The following is a 23,904-nucleotide window of genomic DNA, read 5'->3' as shown; positions in this document are numbered from 1 at the left end:
AGCACATGTCATATGATGCTATTTCTGTCTGGGGGTGTGCTGCATTCAGCTGTGCTTTACACTGAATGATGATGGATTTGAAAGTGTCTTCAGCTCCAGATGCTTCATTTGTCACTCTGCTGAAGTTAATAATTAGTTTCTAATTACTTACCACAGTTACCAGGCCTCAACAATAATATTTCTATTTTGACAGCCCAGCATTTTGTTTTGTGTTGTGTTGTGTTGTGTTGTTTTGTTATAATTTTTCATTTATTTTCTTTTAAACAAAGATTTGGATGCAAGATATATGGTATCCTATCCATTATCATCCAATTATGTTATTTTTTTGTTGTATTCATATTTGTGCAGTAAATTATGTATGATGGTGAGAGCTAGTAGGGATGAGTAGTTTCAACACTTGTCATACATGGTTTTTCATGTCTCAAATTCATGTGCCTTTTCTCCTCACTTCCTCACAGAGCCATTTCTTCACCTTGTGTAACACACAACATGAGCTGAGTCTGAAGAATAGAAAGCAGAGCTAAAAACACCCGCTGCTCTACCCACCCAAATTTTAACCTCTTTTAGTGAAACATCCGTTCATTTCTGCCCATGCAGATTACAATCAGACATTTGTATGGCAGTTCAGTAACATATTCTTTAAATGTCTCAATATGACATGGTCAAAGGTCATAGGTAGTTTTTTGGTCACAGAATGCCTGGTGTGTTCGTAAAGCATTTACAGGAGTGTTGTGTTAATATGGCTGTTACTACTGGTTATGAAAATGAAGCGTGTCAGTAAAAAGCTGGAAAAGCAATGGTTTTCAGAGTGTCAGTGCACTCTTCTTTCTGCTATTATTTATCTGATCAACTCAGTGTGGCATCACACTGATCCAAAGTCAAAACATATGACTGTGGATCGTAAATGTATGTGGTCATATCTGACAGCATCTTATCCAATGAAAAAAATAGCTTTCTTGAAGTTTATTCTATCTTGTTTAGTTGTGTGTGTGTGCGTGTGCGTGTGCGTGTTTAATTTGGAATAAATAAATATTAGTCCACTCTGCTGTAATATCAATGTGTGTTCAAAACCACTGGAAAGACCACTTTTTATGCTGAAGTGTTAGATTAATTCAGAAGTTGACATCTGCAGGAAACTGATTTATTAGATTTGAATAGCACTCAGATCCATGTGTTGTGTGTGTTTTGCCATATGTCATGTGTTTGAGTAGGGATGAATAATGTGCACTTGTACAGCTATCTTTGTGAGGGCCAGTTTGAATTTTAGACCATCGGAGTGAGGACAATCTTGTAAAGTGAGGACATTTTGGCCGGTCCTCACGTTCTGAGACCCTTTTAAAGGCCTGTTTGAGGGTCAAGACTTGGTTTTAGGGGTCAGGTTACAATTTGGTAAAGGGTAGGTTTAGGGTAAGGGTTTGGGTGAGGCACTTAGTTCTGATGGGTAGGTTTAGGGTAAGGATGACATCTGCAGGAAACTGATTTATTAGATTTGAATAGCACTCAGATCCATGTGTTGTGTGTGTTTTGCCATATGTCATGTGTTTGAGTAGGGATGAATAATGTGCACTTGTACAGCTATCTTTGTGAGGGCCAGTTTGAATTTTAGACCATCGGAGTGAGGACAATCTTGTAAAGTGAGGACATTTTGGCCGGTCCTCACGTTCTGAGACCCTTTTAAAGGCCTGTTTGAGGGTCAAGACTTGGTTTTAGGGGTCAGGTTACAATTTGGTAAAGGGTAGGTTTAGGGTAAGGGTTTGGGTGAGGCACTTAGTTCTGATGGGTAGGTTTAGGGTAAGGAGCTAGAGATTGCATTGTGTCAATGAATGTCCTCACAAAGATAGCTTTACAGAGTTCGGTCAGGTCAGGGAGTTAAGCGAGGCAGCAGTAATGTTTCTTGTTGTTCTGCTTTGTTTGTGTTTGAAAGAGTGAGACTGTGCACATGGAAAAGGGTGTTAGCTTGTTCTCCCCTCTTCCTTTTCCCGTCCCCCTCCTTGGCCATTCATGATGTCATATTCAGCCTCATAGAAGGAGAATGTGTGTGTGTGTGTGTCAGTCAGAGAACAGCTGCTGGAGGGTGGTGGGAGAGCCTTGACAGAACAGCTCGCGGGAGAAATTAAGAATTCTGTACATCCTGGACATTTTCTGTCTTTCCCTCTGTACCTCCTTATCTTTTTCTCTATCATTTTCAATAATTCTTACCATTTTTGTCCACAATATGACTTTCTGAAATGCTATAAGCAGAACAATCTACTTTGTTTTGAATGCTTAAAATATATTTTTCATAATTATGAATTCTGAACATTTGTTCCCTTTCAGTCGGTCACTCTCGACGTCACGTCGGATGACCGACGAAATTGGGATCTCGCTTAGAGGGACCAATCTACTTCGAGTGTAAACTAAACGAGCCAATGCACATTGGCATGCGATTATTGCATCCAGCTGCTGCTGATCACAGCGTGAGTATAAGTAGGCAGCAGATGCAGCACATATTCAGCTTTTCGCTTGGAGCCGAGCGATCACATCGTTCTGCTCCTGACTACTCTACGGAGAGAAGAAGACTGAACGAGTTCAGCACGCTCTTGGAGAGCTCTTCGTGTTGGCGGACGGCGCTTCAGCGGTGGTGGTTTCCCGTGTCGAGTGGGTTGCACACATCAGGCTGCACTACCCCCTGGTTGTGTTGCAAATGATTGTGTTGTTACCTGCAAGGGGGCGGAGTGCCCATGTCACCGCCTAGATCTGGGGTTCCCTCTGGTGGCAGCCGGGGGCGTCCTTTTTCTAGCGGTGGGCGGACTGGTCTTACGGTCACGGTGAGGAATTCCCCTCCGGGGATGCCCAAGCCCGCCGGCACTTCGAAACCAGCGGAGCTCTCAAAAAGAGCAGGCTGGACCCTCCCGGGGGGTACCACCTGTTTCTTCCGAGGCTCCCCCCGACGATCGGATGTCGATTGCAGCATCAGAGGGTGAGCCAGAGCTTTCTGGAGAGGAAGATTCGGCTGCGCTGCTCTCCTCCGGGACCGTAGCAATGCCTGGATCGGATCCAGAAATAATGGCTATGCTTTCCCGGGCCGCCGTAGGGGTAGGGCTCGAGTGAAGACTTTCACCGTGTCCCGAGCCCTCAAGGTTGCACGATTGGTTCTTGGGGTGGTCCGCGCTGGTTCCCAGCGCCCCGCCGCAGTGCCTTTCTTCCCGGAGGTGCATGAGGAGCTCATCAGGTCGTGGATGGCACCTTTTTACTGCCGGAAACTGATTTGCTGGATCCTCCTCCCTCGCCACCCTCGATGGTGAGGCAGCTAGGGGGTTACAACGGTCCCCCCCGGTGGAGCGGTCGGTTGCGATGCAGTTGTGTCCTAATACCGCCTCCAACCGGCAGGGAGAACCGTGCCTTCCCTCCCTGGTCTGTAGGTACTCGACTGGCCAGTCATGCCTATACGACCTGTGGAGAAGCTGCCTCACACGCTACGGCATGATTGCAAGTGCACCAGGCCAAGGCACTGAGAGACTTGCACGAGGGTGGTCACGACCCAGTCTTACTCATTGGGTAGTGCCATTGCAGCAGTAGCTGGTCCTCTTGTGAAGAAGCCCTGGCCTACGCCAAAAAGTAGGGGCGCAGGTGGCTTCCACAGGACACTGGAAGGGGCAGTAGCTGTGGCCCTTTGGTAGGATCCCAATTTCGTCGGTCATCCGACGTGACGTCGAGAGTGACCGACTGAAAGGGAACGTCTCGGTTACGTATGGTAACCCTCGTTCCCCGAAGGAGGGAACAGAGACGTCACGTCCCGTCGCCACAGCTCCTGTACCACCGCTGAGCGGCCGGGTCGGCTCCTCAGCGAAAACCTGAATATACGCTGCATCTGCTGCCTACTTATACTCACGCTGTGATCAGCAGCAGCTGGATGCAATAATCGCATGCCAATGTGCATTGGCTCATTTAGTTTACACTCGAAGTAGATTGGTCCCTCTAAGCGAGATCCCAATTTCGTCGGTCATCCGACGTGACGTCTCCGTTCCCTCCTTCAGGGAACGAGGGTTACCATACGTAACCGAGACGTTAGATTGTGTGTGTGTGTGTGTGTGTGTCTGTGTATCCTTGCAGAATTCAGACCCTAACCCATTTATTTTCAAGTAAAATAGAATCCCTTTCTGTGTTCGTGAGGCTTGATTACTGCAGGGGTTTTATTTATTTATTTATTTATTTTTTGTTTACTGCTGACAGCAGGCCATAACATTGATGATGAGGAGAGTAGTAGCCAGTTTGCTTTGAAATGTTCCACCCTGTCACATTCACAACATTCCACCAGATACTTGTTAATTCATATATTATTAAGCTTCAAATGGCACAATTCAGTTCATTAGCACATACATATGAAGAGTTCAGATGCAAAAGCCTCTAAGTGCCGTCTGAAATTTTCATCTAAAATGAGGATTTTTTGCAGGCTCCTCTGTTTAGGTTCAGTAATTTTACTTTAATGGCAATGTATAGGTACTTTTCTATACAATTAAAGTGAAATAACTGAACATAAATGTAGGAGCCTGCTAAAAATCTTCATTTTAGATGAAAATTTCAGATGGCACTTAGAGGCTTTTGCATCTGAACTCTTCATATATACTTTATTTTATATAAATCTCTTTAAAAAATCACAAAATATAAAAGGCATTGAATTTCATAGAAGGAAGCACACTTTTTTAGATTGTGTGTAGTGGCATATGAAGGATGAATTTATTGTCTACATTTTATACCATCACCATTTCATGTGTGAGAGAGAGTTAGAGCTTAGTCTAAATCAGCAGCTGTTAAGCAACAGGGTGCCAAGATAACACGCCTCTCTAATTTCCCTCTGCTCTCGTTCTCTATCCCCACCTTTTTTTCATTCTCTGCTGTTCCATAATTTAGCAAAATCTCCTTTTGCCCCACATTGTCCCCTCTCTTTCCCTCTTTCTGTTTTTATTTATGCTCTTTGTGCTTGACTAATTATGCAGAACCATGGCCGTTTGCAGTAGAGTGACTAAACAGGGTGTCCGCGGGATCTTAAAAAGTATTAAAAGTTGATAAATCAATTTAGAGAAAATTAAGGCCCTTAAAAAGTATTAAAAAGTCTTAAATGCCATTTTCCAAGGTATTACATTTTGTATCATCTTTTCATTATGTATATTTATTGAATAGTGGGGTCCTGTGTATTTTATTTATGGAGTCCCGCAAGATTTAACTTCATATGTTACAGCGCTCACTGACTGACTGCGCCGCTGCGGGATAGCGCGGGGCTTGTTGATCCCACTCACGCTGAATTTCTGACCATTACCGTACGCTCCCATCTGCTCTCGTGATTTTTGTGTCCACTCCCGCAAACATTCTAATATTGTATATAATTTTCGCGCATCAGGGCGCCGCTTTCAATATGTGGGGTATTTAAATCCCCTTTGAATGAGCGCTCTCAGTCGTAGTTCACTTTCACTTTTGATTTTGCGATCACGCGGGCACTGTGTAAAGCAGTGCTTCTCTAAGTCCGGACTCCGGTCAGAATCCGGACCCGGAGGGAATTCAGTCCGGACCCGCCCCAATTTCATATTTCCTACTTTGATAAACGCATGTTAAACTTGTAAATCATATAGTTTTTTGAATGTCTTTTTGGAGATGGTCCGAAATGAAAGCGAAGGAGAGATATTGAAACTTTTTCTTCATGACATTTGTTGTCATGACATCCAGTGAACGTATGATGTTTGACATAATCGGACGACATCTCAACGCTAATATGAGTAATTTTTTTATTTATTTATTTTTATCATCACTTAGATCATGGCCATTTTACTTATAGCAGTGTCCAGTGTTTCCCATACATCGAGTTATTTGTGGCGGCCTGTCACAAAATCAAAACTGACCACCACAAATAGATTTTCCAAAAGGATTCTACTTCGTTGAATAAATTAAACGATTGAAAAATTTAAATGCAGCATGGGTATTTTTATATGAATGCGTAATTGAAAAGAACCAACCGTCTTCAGAAAAGCTTTGATGTCGTTTTCATGTTTATTTGTTATGCATGTTATGTAGGTTTATTACAAGTTTTGTAATAACCAATTGTTCCGGTACGGACCTTTGACACTGATGAAAATTCAGATTTGGACCTTTGAATGTAGACTTTGAGAACCCCTGGTGTAAAGGGAGCACATCCTACGATAAAAGATATTTGTCAATGAGCTCGGGATCTGTTGAGGAGCAAATCCTCCAACATCTTGTCCATTATCTCTCCTTACTTTTGACCCGTGATTAGTCAAATCTGACTTCTGCAGCTCGTGTTGGATGCAGGGTTGTTGTTGTTGTTTTTTTCCCACGAAATTTGGCTGCTTTTAAACTCTTGCCATGGGTTGATTTTCCCCAGTGGGTTTTTGTGCTTGACTAATTATGCAGAACCATGGCCGTTTGCAGTAGAGTGACTAAACAGGGTGTCCGCGGGATCTTAAAAAGTATTAAAAGTTGATAAATCAATTTAGAGAAAATTAAGGCCCTTAAAAAGTATTAAAAAGTCTTAAATGCCATTTTCCAAGGTATTACATTTTGTATCATCTTTTCATTATGTATATTTATCGAATAGTGGGGTTCTGTGTATTTTATTTATGGAGTCCCGCAAGATTTGACTTCATATGTTACAGCGCTCACTGACTGACTGCGCCGCTGCGGGATAGCGCGGGGCTTGTTGATCCCACTCACGCTGAATTTCTGACCATTACCGTACGCTCCCATCTGCTCTCGTGATTTTTGTGTCCACTCCCGCAAACATTCTAATATTGTATATAATTTTCGCGCATCAGGGCGCCGCTTTCAATATGTGGGGTATTTAAATCCCCTTTGAATGAGCGCTCTCAGTCGTAGTTCACTTTCACTTTTGATTTTGCGATCACGCGGGCACTGTGTAAAGCAGTGCTTCTCTAAGTCCGGACTCCGGTCAGAATCCGGACCCGGAGGGAATTCAGTCCGGACCCGCCCCAATTTCATATTTCCTACTTTGATAAACGCATGTTAAACTTGTAAATCATATAGTTTTTTGAATGTCTTTTTGGAGATGGTCCGAAATGAAAGCGAAGGAGAGATATTGAAACTTTTTCTTCATGACATTTGTTGTCATGACATCCAGTGAGCGTATGATGTTTGACATAATCGGACGACATCTCAATGAGTAATTGAGTAATTTTTTTATTTATTTATTTTTATCATCACTTAGATTATGGCCATTTGACTTATAGCAGTGTCCCCATACATCGATACATCGAGTTATTTGTGGCGGCCTGTCACAAAATCAAAACTGACCACCACAAATAGATTTTCCAAAAGGATTCTACTTCGTTGAATAAATTAAACGATTGAAAAATTTAAATGCAGCATGGGTATTTTTATATGAATGCGTAATTGAAAAGAACCAACCGTCTTCAGAAAAGCTTTGATGTCGTTTTCATGTTTATTTGTTATGCATGTTATGTATGTTTATTACAAGTTTTGTAATAACCAATTGTTCCGGTACGGACCTTTGACACTGATGAAAATTCAGATTTGGACCTTTGAATGTAGACTTTGAGAACCCCTGGTGTAAAGGGAGCACATCCTACGATAAAAGATATTTGTCAATGAGCTCGGGATCTGTTGAGGAGCAAATCCTCCAACATCTTGTCCATTATCTCTCCTTACTTTTGACCCGTGATTAGTCAAATCTGACTTCTGCAGCTCGTGTTGGATGCAGGGTTGTTGTTGTTTTTTTCCCACGAAATTTGGCTGCTTTTAAACTCTTGCCATGGGTTGATTTTCCCCAGTGGGTTAAAGGTTTGAAATATTGCATAAATTACATTTGGTTGGGTTGAAATGCTTGTACTCAAACATTTTGCACTCTACCTGTAATAAAACTGTGCTAAATGTTTTGGGCCACACTAGTAGGAAGCATTTGAACTGTGTTTATGATAATTGTGCAAATATGTATTTTAGGATGGAAATTTCATTTTTATATTTGGGACATGGTAATTGCGCTACTTTGGGCTGTTTTTTTTTTTTACTGGCATGGGCTTGGGATGCACAATTAAAGTGATGTAATAGTTTTGATCATTATTTTACCTTCCGTGATCATTCAGACACGTTCAGGTGCAGTACTGACACTCTGTCAAGTCTGCATCAAGTCAAGCACTCCGTAATCACAGGTAAACTGTCTGATCAGTCAGGTGTTTGTCATGAGAAGTGTTCCACAAAACAGCTATGGTTTGAGTTGATGTGACAAATACATCTTTTGAATATACTGTGTGAACTCATTGTTAGCTCTGAGAGCTTTATTTGCCCTCCTCAACAAGTTTTGTCAGTTGTTTTGTTTATTGGTCTAATTCTTGTTTCTTGGGATGCATTGGTTAGTCACTTAATTAATTCTCTTGTGCTTCGTTCCCCACTTCTGATTTATGTTGTATTGATAAGGAGTTATCACAAAGTAAGTCTGTTTAGTTGCGCTATCTTACAATCAATATATAGTAAATGTAAGTTAAAGTGTCGCCGATGTAACCGGTTAAAACTTGGAGTGGCGATGAGGTCTTAAAATGTATGGAAAGAGTCTTAAAAAAGGTCTTAAATTTAACTCCATGATTCCTGTATATACCCTGCTGAAGGCGTCATTAGTTTCCTGCTGATCTGATATATTTGCAAGACTCGAGCTACTGAATTGAACTTAACTGCCTCTGATGGTATCTAGTCACTGGACTTGCATATGCAAACCCTGGGAAATGCAGCTCACCCAGAAGGGTCTGAAACCATCTCATAATGGTTAAAGCATTCAGTTTAGATTCTGATTCTGAAGAGTCTCTTACAGTGACACTGTTTGTTTTTGGTTTGCGTGTTAGGTAGTACAGCTACTTTGCCATGATAGGGTTGGAACGATATTTATGAAGCTAAGCTAATCTCAAGAACATCTGGAGAACCATTCTCATGGTCATTTTTCTCAAGGTCTAAGCACCTGTAACGAATCATCCACTGAAGGCGAGCGTAGTAAGAACCCATGTGCAGTTTTATTTACAAAGGTGATCCAAACATCCAAACAATAATCTGTGACTTGACTTGACATGAACAGACTTGACTTGACTTAACTAGGCATGAACAGACGAGGCATGAACAGACTAGACTCACCGACAGCGGGTTACAACATCAATACACGACCAGGCACAATGGGAACATGATGGCTACTTATAGCAGACAAGAGGGTCACATGACATGAACAAACCAATGGGGAACAAGACACATGATTAAGACTACCAACCAGAACATGACACAATGAACAGAGGAACCAATAGCATGAAGACAAGAGGGCAAGGGAAGCATGACACTAACTGGGTGAACCAATTACAAAATAAAAGACATGAGAACATGAAACAAAACCCAAAACCCAAACCCCACATTACAGCACCGTAACTACAGATGAAAGTTTGTTTTAATGAACTGTTAGAAATGCATTACAGTTCAAAGTACAGGGTTTTTAACCTTGAAATAATGACTTACTTTACACAGAGATGAACACTGGAGGTGTCTGACAGAGCATACTTTAAGATAATGGAAAAAAGGGTTTTGTTTTTCTCAAATATGCCAGACTGACAGATGTTATCCTATGGGATTGCAGTGTCAAATGCAGATTGGAAAGTGTCATATCACAACTCTACAAAATAATGTTCTTTTTAGCAGCATCATATGACCCCTTTAATATCATATACTGGGTTACCTACATAAGTGGAAACTAAATCAATCATCATGACAACCTGTGATGTGCGTCATCCTTCAAATGAATCAACACCTAATTGTGTTGACAAGACGCATCAAACCCAACAAGTTGTTCTTGAAATGTTGGTTCTTTGTCAGCAGGCTGTAATATCTGTGATGTTCTGTATGTTTAGACATCAGGCAGTCTGTTGATGTGGACATGGCATGCTAGTTGACTGTATCATGTACTGAGGTGGTGTGTGTGTGTGTGTGTGTGTGTGTGTGTGTGTTACAGCAGATATGGAGCAGGTATCAGATGATGAGTTGGACCATGCTGCTGAAGAAGACAGCGATAAGGAGGACCAGGATCTGGACAAGATGTTTGGCGCCTGGTTGGGAGAACTGGACAAGCTCACAGAGGTGACACTCTCACACTCAGTCGCTCAGTGTGATATTGTGACGTATTATATTTTGAATATGATGCATCTTCACTTTGGGGGCTTTTCTCAGGAAATTTTGATATGTGCAAATTCATTTGATTTTTGTAATTAATTCTGTTTAGAATATGTTGGTCAACATTGGAAATGTTTTATTTTTTTATCAGTGTAGGTCAGCATTGTACATTTAATTGTACATGCTCGTTTCCTCTATTTTTACATTTAGATTGTCTTTGCCGTCGTTTAATACAGTGGTTCTCAATCAGGGGACCGGGGTCCAATAGGGGACCTCAGCAGACTTCCAAAGGGGCCTAAAGATGACTTAAAGTGATTTAATATAAGATAAAACAATTAACGTGTAAAAACAGTAATAATTGAGTAACTATATAAATATAATACATTTTGTATATCGATCATATTGTACATTATCATGTTGTGATGCCTATACTCGTGTATAGAATTTAAAATCTTGATTATACTTTTTAATGTTTTTTTTTTTTTTTTGTCAAAATAGTATTTTAATATAGTAATTTTTATATCAGCTGTTTAACGGTTATAACATAGCCATACCATGAAAATTATTTTCTGCCAAAATTTAGTATTCGATTACAGTTTTTAATTCACAGACTTAATTCAGATTCTTGTATTGATGTATTGTATTGATGATTATATTCATGATCTGTCTGTCTTGTCTCACCTGATCTCACGTTCCCCTGTCTCTCTCTCTAATGTAGAGTTTGGATGATGGGCATCCTGAGAAAATGCAGAAAGCTCCTCTCAGACAGGAAACAAACCTTGCCAACTTCTCCTACCGTTTCTCTATGTACAACATCAACGGTTAGACTACACCCAGAAACACACCACCTCTGATTACTCAGCATACATTAGCACTCAAATTCCCACTCAAAACGCCTTTGCATGCATCTGATATGGTGGTGCTGCGGCATGCTGCAGTTTTCATAGATTATCATTAGACCACCAGCATAACAGCAGAATGGTGGTAATTATAGTTTACCATGCACAAACACTACGGTTCAAATGTTTGGGGTTGTTTTATGTTTTTGAAATAAGTCTTTTTTGCTCACCAAGGCTGCATTTATTTGACCAAAAATACAGTAAAAACAGTAATAATGTGAAATATGATTACAATTTAAAATAACTGTTTTCTATTGAAGTATATTTTAAATGTAATTTATTCCTGTGATGCAAAGCTGAATTTTCAGCAGCCAATTCTCCAGTCTTCAATGTCACATGATCCTTCAGAAATCATTCTAATATGCTGCTTTTCTGCTCAAGAAATATTTCTTATTATTATCAATGTTGAAAACAGTTGTGTTACTTCATATTTTTGTGGAAACTATTATATATTTTCCAGGATTCTTTTTTTTAAGTTTAGTTTAGTTTATTTCGAGCAAAAAATTAAAATAAACTATATATATATATATATATATATATATATATATATATATATACACATACATAGAAAAATAGAACAGTTTATCTCACATATATATGTATCCGTACATATACCTTACAGATAATAACTACACACACACAGATATGTACATGTACACGTTTAAGAGAACAGCATTTATTTAAAATAGAAATCTTTTGTAACATTATGAATGTATTTACTATCACTTTTAATCAATTTAATGCAGAATTAAAGTATTAATTAATACAAACTTTTAAATGGTAGCATGCTTGAATTAAATGAATTAAAATTGTCCTCTGTCTATCTATGTAGAAGCCATTAACCAAGGTGAGACAGTGGACCTGGACGCCCTCATGGCTGACCTGTGTTCAATAGAACAAGAGCTCAGCACTATCGGCAAACCCTTGAGCAAGACCTCAGATGGCAAATCTAGACCAAGACCCACAGGCCGCTCGGCCAGCACCAAACACACCGGAGGGGGCAGCAGTGGAGGAAGCACCAGCAGCAGCACCAGAGCTTCTCCTGCTTCCACCGTATGCGGTGGCAGCAGCCAGTCACGGCCCCTGGCCTCCAACATCTCCCTGGAAGACATTACCGCTCAGCTAGAAAAGGCATCCCTGAGCATGGACGAGGCAGCGAGGCAGACTTCTGAATCTTCCTCCTCATCCTCCTCCTCATATTCATCTGCAACTTTGTCTCACCCGCCTTCTAACACACATCATCGCCGCACAGGATCGGTTGGTACGGTCAGTGACCAGGAAGTGCGCTCGATCGGTCATTCGTCCAGGTCAAGCATCAATTCTGCCTCGGCATCCAGCATGGACTCACTGGACATTCGAGGGCAGGAGAATGAGGTTCAGTCACAAAATCAGAACCAAAGCCAGACTAGCACAGAGGTAACACACACACAAACATGATATTAAATCTTTTTTCACTCTTTTTTTCCTTTTGAATTATTGCATAGCTAGTGCTTAGATTTCTGACTCTAAGAAGAACTGGACGGTAACATGACAGCATGTCCATAGAGGACCAGAGGTTTATTAGGCATGAGAGACCATGCTACTCTGAGAGTTTCAGCAGAGTGAGACATAGCAGAGAGAAAACTGAAAGCAGATGTGAGGGGCTCAAATCTAAAGCACAACGCCAGAAAATAAATATCCACTAAAGAAAAAGAGTAAAGAGGAATTTTCAGTCAACACAGGGATAATGGTCTCAATCACAATCGCTGCTTTCTTTAGCACATAGATTGAAGCCAAATCTCACAACATCAGGTTATGTATTCCAAGTATAAAGTCAACATGAATTGTAATTCACAACCCATTTTACATTTTCTTTTAATCTTTTCTTAAATTTTTTAAAAATCTGTTAAAGATGCATTGGTACTTTCATGCTCATTTAAAAAGTTTTACCCATTAAGAAACAATGTTGAAGAGTCATCTGAATGGGGTTCACTTGCATGAAAAGAAGACTTACTGTATTCATAGTAGTTTTCTATAAAAAAAAAAGTGTTTTAATTTGTGCTGGTCACCCTGATGTATTTCTATGTTGACATGACGTGACCGGTGATGTTTCACTTCACACTCATTAGCTACCGTCTCCATTGACAGAACTCAGAGATGATAATGCTGATCCACGCTGATAGATGAACATTGCAGCATCTTTCACCATTGTGTTATTGGTACAACAGAGATGCTTAAGCTAGCTAAAGAACTACTCAATGCAACTTTAATTCAAAAATACATTAAGTATGCCGTTTATACAAACAGTTACTTGAATGCATCGTTTCTATAGTGAACATACTTGTTTTTTAATTTCTGAATTCAATTTTATTTTGATATTTTTGTTACTATTTTTTCTTATAATTGCTTTAACATAACAGCTTATTAATATGTAAAATTAATAAATTAGTCAAATTAATTGTCTCAAACAAGTTAATAATTAAGAGTAAAAATGTCTCCCCTTTTATTATGTGATATGTCAGATGAATCACTAAAAAAAAGTCCATGAGAATGCATGACAGTAAATAGGGTCAACTTTTGATTTCATGCTGACTTCAGTGCTTCATCATATCAGTTGGCCAGGTTCATTATTTAAGAGTTGCTTAACATGGATGTTTGTGTGTGTATATGTGGGTGTTAAAGAGAAGAAAATTCTAATTGTAAAAATATTTTCCCATCTATGCAACTTCAGACAGGAACTTAAAGACATTTATTCAAAGTAGAATTATGACTAAGACTAATTAATGTCTTAGTCATAATTCTATTTTGAATAAATGTCTTACAGTCAGTCTAATTACTACCAAAAAAAAGACTCATTGACATTATAGAAAGTTTATCCTGTCATTCACTAAACAATTTAGAACAAAGAGGGTCTCTTTACTTGGACAGTCAACATTCCCTCTGACCCAGACACACACAGAGTTCTATTCATAGCAGTTTTGTTCTTTTGTTAAGGGCAAAGTCTGTATTGTGGTTTTGGGAAATGTGATGATCGAGGTTTCGCTGAATACACCATTGAATCATTAAAGCTTAGTCATCTCTTGGCTGGCCACATACTTTTCACACACACTTACTTACAACTAATTTCTCACAAGCACACACGCTGAGCTTTAATAGTTCTTCAGTACTGTTGTCAGAACAATAAACCAGAGATGATATTTCGCCACTCTTCTAACCACAGCGTTGCTCATCCGCACCAGGATGTACAGACCCGAGCACTTCACTCAGCTAAAAAATACATACTGTGGTTTCAGATGTAAACAAGCGCTGTTTCACAGATGGAACAACGTGATAGGATTTCATGTCTGTGTGTGAGAGAGAATGTGTGCACAAATCTTGCTGTCGTAATCTTGCATGAGACACAGACACTGTGCTGGTCACTTTAAACAGTACAGTGTGACAATAACACCTGTTATGCTATATGGCTATGCTATTCTAACTTATTTACATGCATGATGTGTTGGTTTTGGTAACATCTTTGTTGTTGTACTGTATGCTTACACTAAAAAAAGTTCTATAGGAGCAACAGATGACATGGCTTCTATAATGTCATCTATATTAATATGAAACAAGGGTTTTCAGCCACTGCTCTGTGAACCCAGGGGCTCCATGAATGTACTGCAGGGACGATACACAGTATAAAACCGATAGGGATTGTCAAAGCATTATATGATGTTTTAATGAAAGTTATTTGAAAATGATACTGACCTTTATTTATATTGGAGCAGGGATCCATTGGCCTATAAAGTTTGAAAGCGTGTCATGGTCAATAAAAGTTCAATTCTATGGGCAATATCAGAAAATAATTTGTAAAAACAAACAAAAAGCATGTTTACAGTAAAGATCTGAAAATGGATTTTTTTTTGACTGGCAAGGCATTGCAGCAAGAGTAAATGTAAAATATAGACTGCTTCTAAAATGTAGCCAAAGACTTGCATCATTTGTGCCAAATATGCAAGACTAATATGATGAAAATATGATGTAAAGTCAAACTCCTCATAAAGCCAGTAACTTTTTGTGCAAGGATACCATAGAAGGGACATGACGTAGCTATCTGCAAAGTATTGTTTACATGAAGCAAACTCACACCCACAGGACTTGCACTGTTAATGCCTAACTAGTATTTTATCCACCTAGAACTATAGGCCCACTGCTAAAATGACCATTTTGAGGACTTAACAGCTAGTACAAGCCCATTAACTTTTGTTCATCTTCAGAACACGAGTGAAGATGTTTTTAACATTCTTAATCATTTTGGTCTCTCATTTAGTGAGGTTTGTTCTCATGCATCAAGCAAGTACGTTTAAGCTTCTGTTTACCATATTTGATATGCTCTGTGTATATGCGCTGATCAATGTTTGTATGTCAATAAAAGGCTAAATAAAATCATATAAAGCGATCGTGGCTCTTCAGAAGACCTGGGTTAAACCACTCTATTTGTATGGATTACTTTACAATGTCTTTATATTTGACTTATTTTTGAAGATTTAAAATTTTGGTTGCATGGGCATTGAATGGATGAACCAAAATGATTAGAGAATATTAATAATACCATTTGTGTTTTGAAGATTAGTTTAAGTCGCATGGGTTTGGAAAGACATGAGGGTAAGACAATTACGGGTGAAAAAAAGAGTTCCACTGTACATGTAATAGTGTAAATTGAGTCAAGATTCCTTTCTGTACTTATCGATAGTATCGGTGACATATTATATTCTATTAAACCAGAACAAGTTTTTACAACAAGAGTGGCGGCATATATTGACCCTTGCTTGTGCATGCCTTGTTTTGCATTGTCTGCTGCATGATTAATATGTTTATGTTTGCACCTTTTCTGTGATGTGATGTCACTGCCTCCCCCACCCCTTTTCCCAGCATGTCTCACTGCGAAGGGCCAATGGTAAAGCTACCAGACGGCATCTTGACTTCACCTCACAGGAGGGGGAGGTGGATCAAAGTACTGTAAGTGTGTTTGTGCGCGACAGGGGATATGTGTACACAGTATGTTCATTCTCAAAATACTGGCTCTTAGCATAGCTGTGCTAATTCAAGGTTTCATAACGTCATCATTTTGGTTACGAAAGGACACTTGTAGTACATCAGGAGAGGTTTATTCTCAGCTCTTTTTTTTTTCAAAAAGGCTTTTAAAAGAGATCTGTGATCACAATATTTTATATACGAAACAGTTCTTTTATATATTTGTTTTCCATCCACACTTTTATATGCCACCTCTTTCTGATTTTGAATAATCAGTGCTCAGGCAATGCTTCCACACTTTCTGTGCTTTACCACAATCAAGTATGTATTTCTATCATTTTTGACATCACTGTAATCATTGCACTGATTAATCTCTGTTTGTCTTTTCCCTGCACCCTAAAGCACTCGTATCTGGACAGGGAGACCTCTCTGATTCTGAAAAACATTGCAGGAAAACCCTCTCACCTGCTGACCAAGGTGACACCTCCTTTCGCTTGCTTCTTTTCCTTTCTCTGCATGTTTTTGGATTTATTTTGGTTCTTCACTGAAAGCCTTTTAACCTCAGTCTTCTTGCCAGACTTGACACTTTGCTCCACCCACACTGCCTTACTTTTTTAAAGTGCTATATCTCCTGTTTTCTCTTTGCTGCCATCTTCATATGTGTGCAGCCATTTCAAGAAAAAATCAGATCATTCAGTCAAAAGTGTCTATAATGTTTTGTCCTCCTTAATGCTTTCAACCTATAGCACCTCTCTCTGAAGAGAAGGCTTGGGTTGTGTATTATGTCTTTTATTTTGTAAAGTTTTTAACATTTAATTTAATTTAGTAAATTAAAATTCTTTAAAAAATCATTCAAGTCAGATTTTCTAGTTCATAATGGTCAGTTATTAGCATTCACAGATTGAAGGTTAGAAAGGTGTTATCGTGTATATATATATATACCGTGTATATATATATTTATATGTATGTGTAGGCTTAGATATGTAAAGTATTAAAGTTACGAATATCCTTTTGGACCTCGGTTAAGAAATGTGTTTAGTATATAAAACAGATTTGTTAAGAGGTTCTGGGTTTTTGTCTGCATTTTGTGTTTGTGTTTGATGCTTTGGTGAGTTATCAAAGTTATCGCTGGGTCCCTGAAGAAATGGCTGTTCGTCACTTATATAATTTCATTTTAGGACCATTTCAGTTCAAGAACTATATAAAACTGAAACCAATTTACCTATTCTTATGGTTTTTTTGTGTGAAAGTGGTGTCTCAGACAGTTTGACTTTTTGTGTGTTAAACAGTATTATTTTAAAGGGATAGTTTAGCCAAAAATATATTTTTTATTATTTACTCAGCTTTTTTTGTTCCAAATCTGTAAGACTTTTTTTTCTGCAGAGCACAAAGAAGATTTTTTTTTAATGTTGTATATGATTTCCATTGTATAGTAAAAATTAATAAATAAATTCTCATAAAATTTTCTCACAGACAATGAAGAAAATCATACAGGTTTGGAACGAATAGAGAGGAAGTAATCAATGACGGAATTTTCATTTTTGTGTGAACTATCCCTTCAATAATGCTGTTAGCCATGCAGCATAGACAGCCATGCATTTGTTTTCCAATAAGCATTAATTAGCTTCAAACAAAGGCTCTATATTGAATAACTTCTTGCTTTTAATTTATTCCTGAGAACAGCTATTATTATGCATGTGACTGTAATTCCCATGTTGTCATACCAGCAAAGGCGCTTTGCAGGTGCAGAGCATTGTGGGTAAGAGTGCTTTTCTCACGTGGAGCTAAATAATAAGAATCCAAATCTGACGCCACTTTGATTTTTCAAGGTTGTGTGAGCTTTTGTTAAACCTTGAAGCTGCTACGGCCAAATTAATACGGTTTATTATTTTCTCAAGTTCATTGTGCTGCATTACAACATTATCTCTGGTTGTTGTTATAGTATAGTGCGTTTTTGAATGAAAGTTTTACATGTATATGAAGTTTTTACAGAAATCGCTATTTTGAATTAAATTCAGAAGTTTTTGCTGCATCCCCCATTTGCTTTAATGAGAGCATCCACTTGAACAGGCACTTGATGTACATGCAAGATGTGACCTATGTTATTCCAACGTGATTTAAGAATTTTTCGAGAATTTCTAGTGACCTAAAAATAGTGCAGAATATTTCTTAATTTTACACCATTGTTTCTTTGTTTAAATTTTCAGAAACCTAAAGATTTCTTTTATTACGGTTTAAATTAGATTTTTCAGTCCTATGTTTTCAAAGTGTCATTAAATAATGAGTTTGTCTTTTTTTTAGTTGTTTAGGAATTATTATTTTTTTCTTTAAATGAAGCAGAGTCTGCTAAGTTTAATATATTGGTCATGACCTTAGACCAAGTCATTATCTATTTACACAAACCGAGGCGGAGATGTTCTTGAAATCACACTCTGATTTCCTCATGATTTCATCACAACAGTGTTTGCGTTCCTGTTCACTCTGGATGGACTCACTCCAGACTGCTGAAACACAGACTCTCTGCCTTAAACAGAGCGAGAGAGAACCCGAGAAAAGAAAAAAAGACTTAAAAGGGAAGTTAATGCTTTTTATCGAAGCCTCTGCCTCGGCTTTTTGCAGAGCTCTCCATTCTCTCTCTGTCTCTGCATTATAAATATGCATCTGCCATAGTAATTCGAAAGAGAGAAACTGTCCTTTCATATCACGTATACCACACTTTTTTCCTTCCTTCCTCTTCATTATATGCTTTTCATTGCATATACTTTGCATATTGAAATCTTTATTTGTCTGCCTCTGACTTTGTATTTCTTAATCAGCCCATAACCTGCTCATCCTGTTATAAAAAAATGACATAATACTATTCAAAGTTGACTTAAACACAGTGTCACTTAAAACCCTCATCCTTATAAAACCCCCCTTTTTAAAATGTGAAAAACAATAAATACAAGGCCTAGATATTATTCATCCCCACGGTACCCCCAAAAAGGGAGGGTGTTTTTCCACAACCACAGAAAAAGGATCAGAGAACAATGTCATCTACATTTGGCCTCAGCTTTATTGGCTAGTGCAAAGGAAGTCAAAGAAACGAACCTCACTGATTGGCTGCCGAGAATTATATGTACATTCCGATTGGAGAAGAGGTACGAGAGGGTCTTTTATAGCTGATGGCGGCTTGGTCTACTGGTGAGGGGGATTAAACCCTGTGATTGGGCACGCTACCAGAGACATGCAGCTGTTTCACAGAGAGGGAGAGAGACAGTGAAGAGAGGGGGAGGTCTCAATCCCTCCCAATGTTGAGGAGTAGAGTTGTGTGTAAGGTGCACTGGGTGTAAAGATATGTGAGGGGAAGCGTTTTCATCTGTGTGTCACGGCCAATGCACATTTCGCCTTCATGTTCCTTCAGATTGAGCGGCAGTAGACGTATTTTTTGGATTATTTGAATGATTTCCATCAGAGGCCATTCCTGCAGCAGCTCTGAAACTTCAGCTGGAAGTACCTGTCAGGCCTTGAAATAGCTGCCATCTGTGACGAGAACGTCCATTTATTGGATTTAAGAAATATTTCAGCTGCTTAAATTTGTATTGAATGAATGAACAGCCATTTCTCTAAGGAACCGTTAACATGAGAGGTGGTTCAGGAGTGGTCGTGTAACTTCCTTTTGTGTCTCTGGTTGCTGGTTGATCAGACTTTGCGAGGGTTTAGGGTTTGTTTTAAAAGGTCTGAATGGATGTGATGACTGCATGTTGGAGAGGGCAGGTAAGTGTAAAACAGAAATTCACCTATCTGATTTCATGCCTCAGTAACGGATGAAACTAGCAGACTGTTGGCGTGATACTATGTGAGTGTGTTTCTTTGTTAACATGTCATTTTGTCATTCACAGGAGGAGCAGGCTGCCAAAGCGAAGGCTGAGAAAATCCGTGTGGCACTAGAGAAAATTAAAGAAGCCCAGGTGAAAAAGGTGAGTCAAAGCCCCTGTGATTCTCTGGTCCCCCAAGGGTCAGTGAACCTCCTCTTTCACTGCATGATGCAGCCCTTCAGACGCTCTAGCAGGAGAATTCATAGGATGAATGCACAGTAGAAAATAGGTCACTCGTGTGTCTGTGAGTCTCTGTCTGTTTAGAACGCAAAATGCACAAACAAGATGTCGGTGAAGCTTTCGCTTCAAATTACTTGTTGAAAATGTTCATTGTGGTTTTTTTATTGTCATTCAAACTGGTCTGAGGTTTGCGTTTATTCTTGAGAGACGATCTATCCTATTACACTATTCATCTGAAAGGCACTGTCAAAATAGATGCCACCAGGCACATGCTGATATCAAGTGAATGAATTAGACACAGTACAGGGATTGGGCCTCTGTAGGCGAGACAGATGACTGTTTCCTTTCATTATGTGTATAGAGAAAACTGACAGTATTGAGCAGCAATGGTGCAGTGAGACCGATACGGAATGATACTGCGTCAAATATGCTTTCAATAATACAAGAATAAAAACAGCAGAATATACTAATAATACACAATGGTCCAAAGGTCTGAAACCCCGTTGAAAATCAAAAGCTGGAAATGATGAGAGATTTCAGTATTTAATAAAAAAGAAGTTTAAAATATATATATTTTTTAAACTAACAAAGGTCACATTCAAAAAAGCAAGTTTCTTACACTGACCATGTTAACTCGATAAAATGTCAGAATTTCTTCCATTTTAAATAACCCAAGATGATCTTCAGAACGTTCTCATCAGGTTTTGCACTTGTGGAGTCCATGTCAGATCTTTGGACCCCAGTGTATATGCTTATGGAGGAAAAATCGGATTTTGCAGACCTGAGCAAAGTTTAAAAAAATGTCACGTTCAATTTGGTCAAAATGCAAGGCATGTAAAGCCGCAGCGATTCGGTTTAGTCGATAAGAGGGAAATGAGTGATTGTTCTGTCAAAATAAGCCTTTCCTGCATTTATCAGTGTCAGTTTGTGCAGTTTCTGAGTTTGTACTCCTTCAGTCGAAATATTATTGCACAGTGTGATAGATTGTTTGTGCTGAAGTCAAAGAATGAGGCAGGCCAGATATGTCATATAGTGTGTGTTTGTTGGAGCATGTGTGAGAGGGAATTAAGAGAGCATAAACTAGTAGGGTGTTTTCTGCTGAGGTCAGGCTTGGAAAAGTGCCACATGCTCCCTAATATTCTGATGGCTTTCAGGACCCCTGGCAGGGCTGTCTGTTAATGTGCCTAATGCCTATGCAACATTTCTCTCTCCCTTCTCTTCATTCCTTACTCTCAAGAAGAAAGAAAATGGGATGTGAAATAGAGAGGGATGAAAGTCAGTTGTCCTTCCTGTTCCCAGTTAGTCTTTATTAAAGCCACGTTGTAACGCTCAGCCCAGTGGGCTGGGGTTACTAATATTGAAATGGGGTCTGACTTTTCTGTGTGAGAGTTAAAACGTGTTAAATGAATGACAAACTAGAAATACGGTTAATAAGAATGGTGTATTTACAGGTTCACATTAAAAGACTTTAAAACAACACTATAAAACCAGGTAAACTCAATCTCTGAAAAGAATACAGTTATTTTGTCCATACCCTAAAAACAGTCCAAGAATCCCAGTGTGTCGTTGAGTCCCAGTGTGAGTGTCCACCTGTGTATATACAATCCAAGTTGCTGCAAGTGATCCGGAAAGGTAAGTCCAATTAAATAGAAACTCCACAGTCCGGGTGTGAGTGGAAGCTGTGAATGGCCTCCTGGAATGTTTGCCATGCTGCTCTTTTTATGGGGTTCCTGCTTCCAACCATACAGTTCTTAAAGACATACACACCCACTAAAACGGATAAGAGGCATAAAATGGACTTAAGAACATGTAAACCAATTAAAACTCTATAATACACAAAATCACTGTAATAAATAGAGTGGTTAAAACATGTCCCTTGTGTGACAGTGTCACATAGTCTCCCCCCTTTGCCTACGGCACCTCGGGGAAGAAATTAGACCTTTACGAGTTCTGTCACCCGTTGTCCATAAAATGTATACCCTCTTTCCAGTGTGGCTTAAAATGTCTTTGAAATAAATTGGCTAAAACCAGGCAGTTCCAGGCGGGCCCTAGTCTGCTGGAAGGAGCTGGGGAACCGTTGCAGAGAGGTGACAGTCGGTACTAGCCTGGGTAGGTGGCGTGGTTCCTCCCTGGTACTTTCTATACCCAGCATGGCTGGCCCGCTGCTCCCTCTGTCGATTCCTCCTTCCTGGCTTGACGGTTGGTGATGAAGCTGGTTGAAGTGATGAATCCTTACTTTGGTCAGTGACGTTGCACGTTCCACATCCCCCCACATACGGCCAGACATCCTTGCGGATCGTAGGCCACCAGGCGACCTCCAGGATGCGGAGGAGCATTTTCAGCCGTCCGTGATGTCGCTCCGTTGACCTGCTGTGGAGTCTCTGTAACGTTTGTGGGATCAAGGCCTTTGGAATGACGAGCTGCATTCTGTGCTTGCCGTCCTTGCTCTCGATCCTCCGATACAGTAATCCCTGGTGGATAAACATGCTGGTCCGGTTAGTCTGGTATGTGGAAGGGGAGATGGGAAGTGTGATGGAATCCTGTTGTGCGCTGATGACTTCCTCACTGGAGAAGGGAAGAACGGAAATGATGGTGGTGACATGTGCTGCTGATGTCTCAGTGAAGGTGGTTCCGTCCTTCGCTCTGTTGTCGGTCAGTGAAATTGCTGAGATGGTGGAACAGTAAAGTGGGGGTGAAGCGGAGCTGCTGATGGCAGGCGCAGTGTTGGTAGTTTCAGTGTGAGGGGAAACAGTGGGTTCTGGAAGTTTCTTTTTGTCCTTCATTTGTTTCGCCAACTGTTTATCTCTCCTCCTAAAACACTCCACAACCTCTTTTTCCAACACCGCCAGTTTCTCCTTCACAACGTTTCTAAAGATCCACATCATATTCCAATTCAGTCCTATAAATCTTTGAGCAAAGTCAAACATTCCGATTTGAACAACATATTTGTGGCATACTGTATTAATTATTATTTTTTTCCATCTATACAATATCCCAACAAGTGCACAAGCTTTAGATGCATGCCACGTTTTTCTTGAATTTGTTACAGACATTTATTTAATTATATTTCAAACATTTGATCTTCCTGATATGTTTAATTGGATATAAGTGTGACCCATGTTATATTTCAGGAGTAAGATTCCACAAGCTAGATTAGTTATGATGATATACATGCCATGAAATATAAGGAAACATGTCAATACTCTTTGGTTTTGCTCACATTCTCGAATCAAGGGAAATAAAGTAACGATAGTAACTATAGGTCTTAACAAGGGTCCCTGTCAGGAGATGTTCATAAGATCACGTTACAAAATCAAATTTGTCAAAACTGATTAAAAGACAGCACCAAAATAAAGCATGATGTTAATATGTGTTTCATATTATGGGACTTACAGTATGTACTGACCAAAAAAAAAAATCGGAACTATATAATGTCCAGGGTTGGAAATAAACTTTTTTGACTTACTCAATTTGACTACTAAATTTTTAAGTTGCTGGCCATTCAGAACATCTACTAGCCATCATAAAAATATCAGAGTCACTGCTTAGATTTCAACATATTCATTGTAAATCTGAAATATGAAAGAGTAGTGCCATAAAATGAATTCTGATTGTCACAAAATTCTCTGTGATTGCTCTTATAAAGCAGCATTTATTTTGTTGTAAATTCCAGATATAGCAGACTCTAAAATACATGTTTAATGGTAAACATGTTTAAGATGAACACATAGGCGATTCATAAATTGATCGGCTGTTTCTTCACAAAAGTCAGTGTATTGAACTCTTCTCTCTGACATCCATTCGAAAAAAAGTCAATC

The 23,904-nt window shown here is 39.3% G+C and overlaps 1 protein-coding gene across 1 annotated transcript in view; it reads left to right on the top strand.

Annotated features, from left to right (window-relative positions):
• Positions 1-23,904, top strand: part of LOC107556694 (ras-associated and pleckstrin homology domains-containing protein 1-like) — an 86,019-nt gene that overhangs the window by 45,879 nt on the left and 16,236 nt on the right. Inside the window, exons 2-7 of the mRNA XM_016239863.1 lie at positions 10,001-10,125; positions 10,877-10,979; positions 11,890-12,473; positions 15,948-16,034; positions 16,452-16,526; positions 19,931-20,008. Coding sequence (XP_016095349.1) covers positions 10,006-10,125; positions 10,877-10,979; positions 11,890-12,473; positions 15,948-16,034; positions 16,452-16,526; positions 19,931-20,008 — 1,047 coding nt within the window. The 5' untranslated portion in view covers positions 10,001-10,005. The remainder of the gene's footprint in view (positions 1-10,000; positions 10,126-10,876; positions 10,980-11,889; positions 12,474-15,947; positions 16,035-16,451; positions 16,527-19,930; positions 20,009-23,904) is intronic.

Source organism: Sinocyclocheilus grahami, unplaced genomic scaffold (genome assembly GCF_001515645.1).
Source record: "Sinocyclocheilus grahami isolate Dianchi unplaced genomic scaffold, SAMN03320097.WGS_v1.1 scaffold576.1, whole genome shotgun sequence".
Classification (NCBI taxonomy): domain Eukaryota; kingdom Metazoa; phylum Chordata; class Actinopteri; order Cypriniformes; family Cyprinidae; genus Sinocyclocheilus; species Sinocyclocheilus grahami.
The sequence above is the reverse complement of the archived record's forward strand: the minus strand, read 5'-3'. Positions and strand labels throughout refer to the sequence as shown.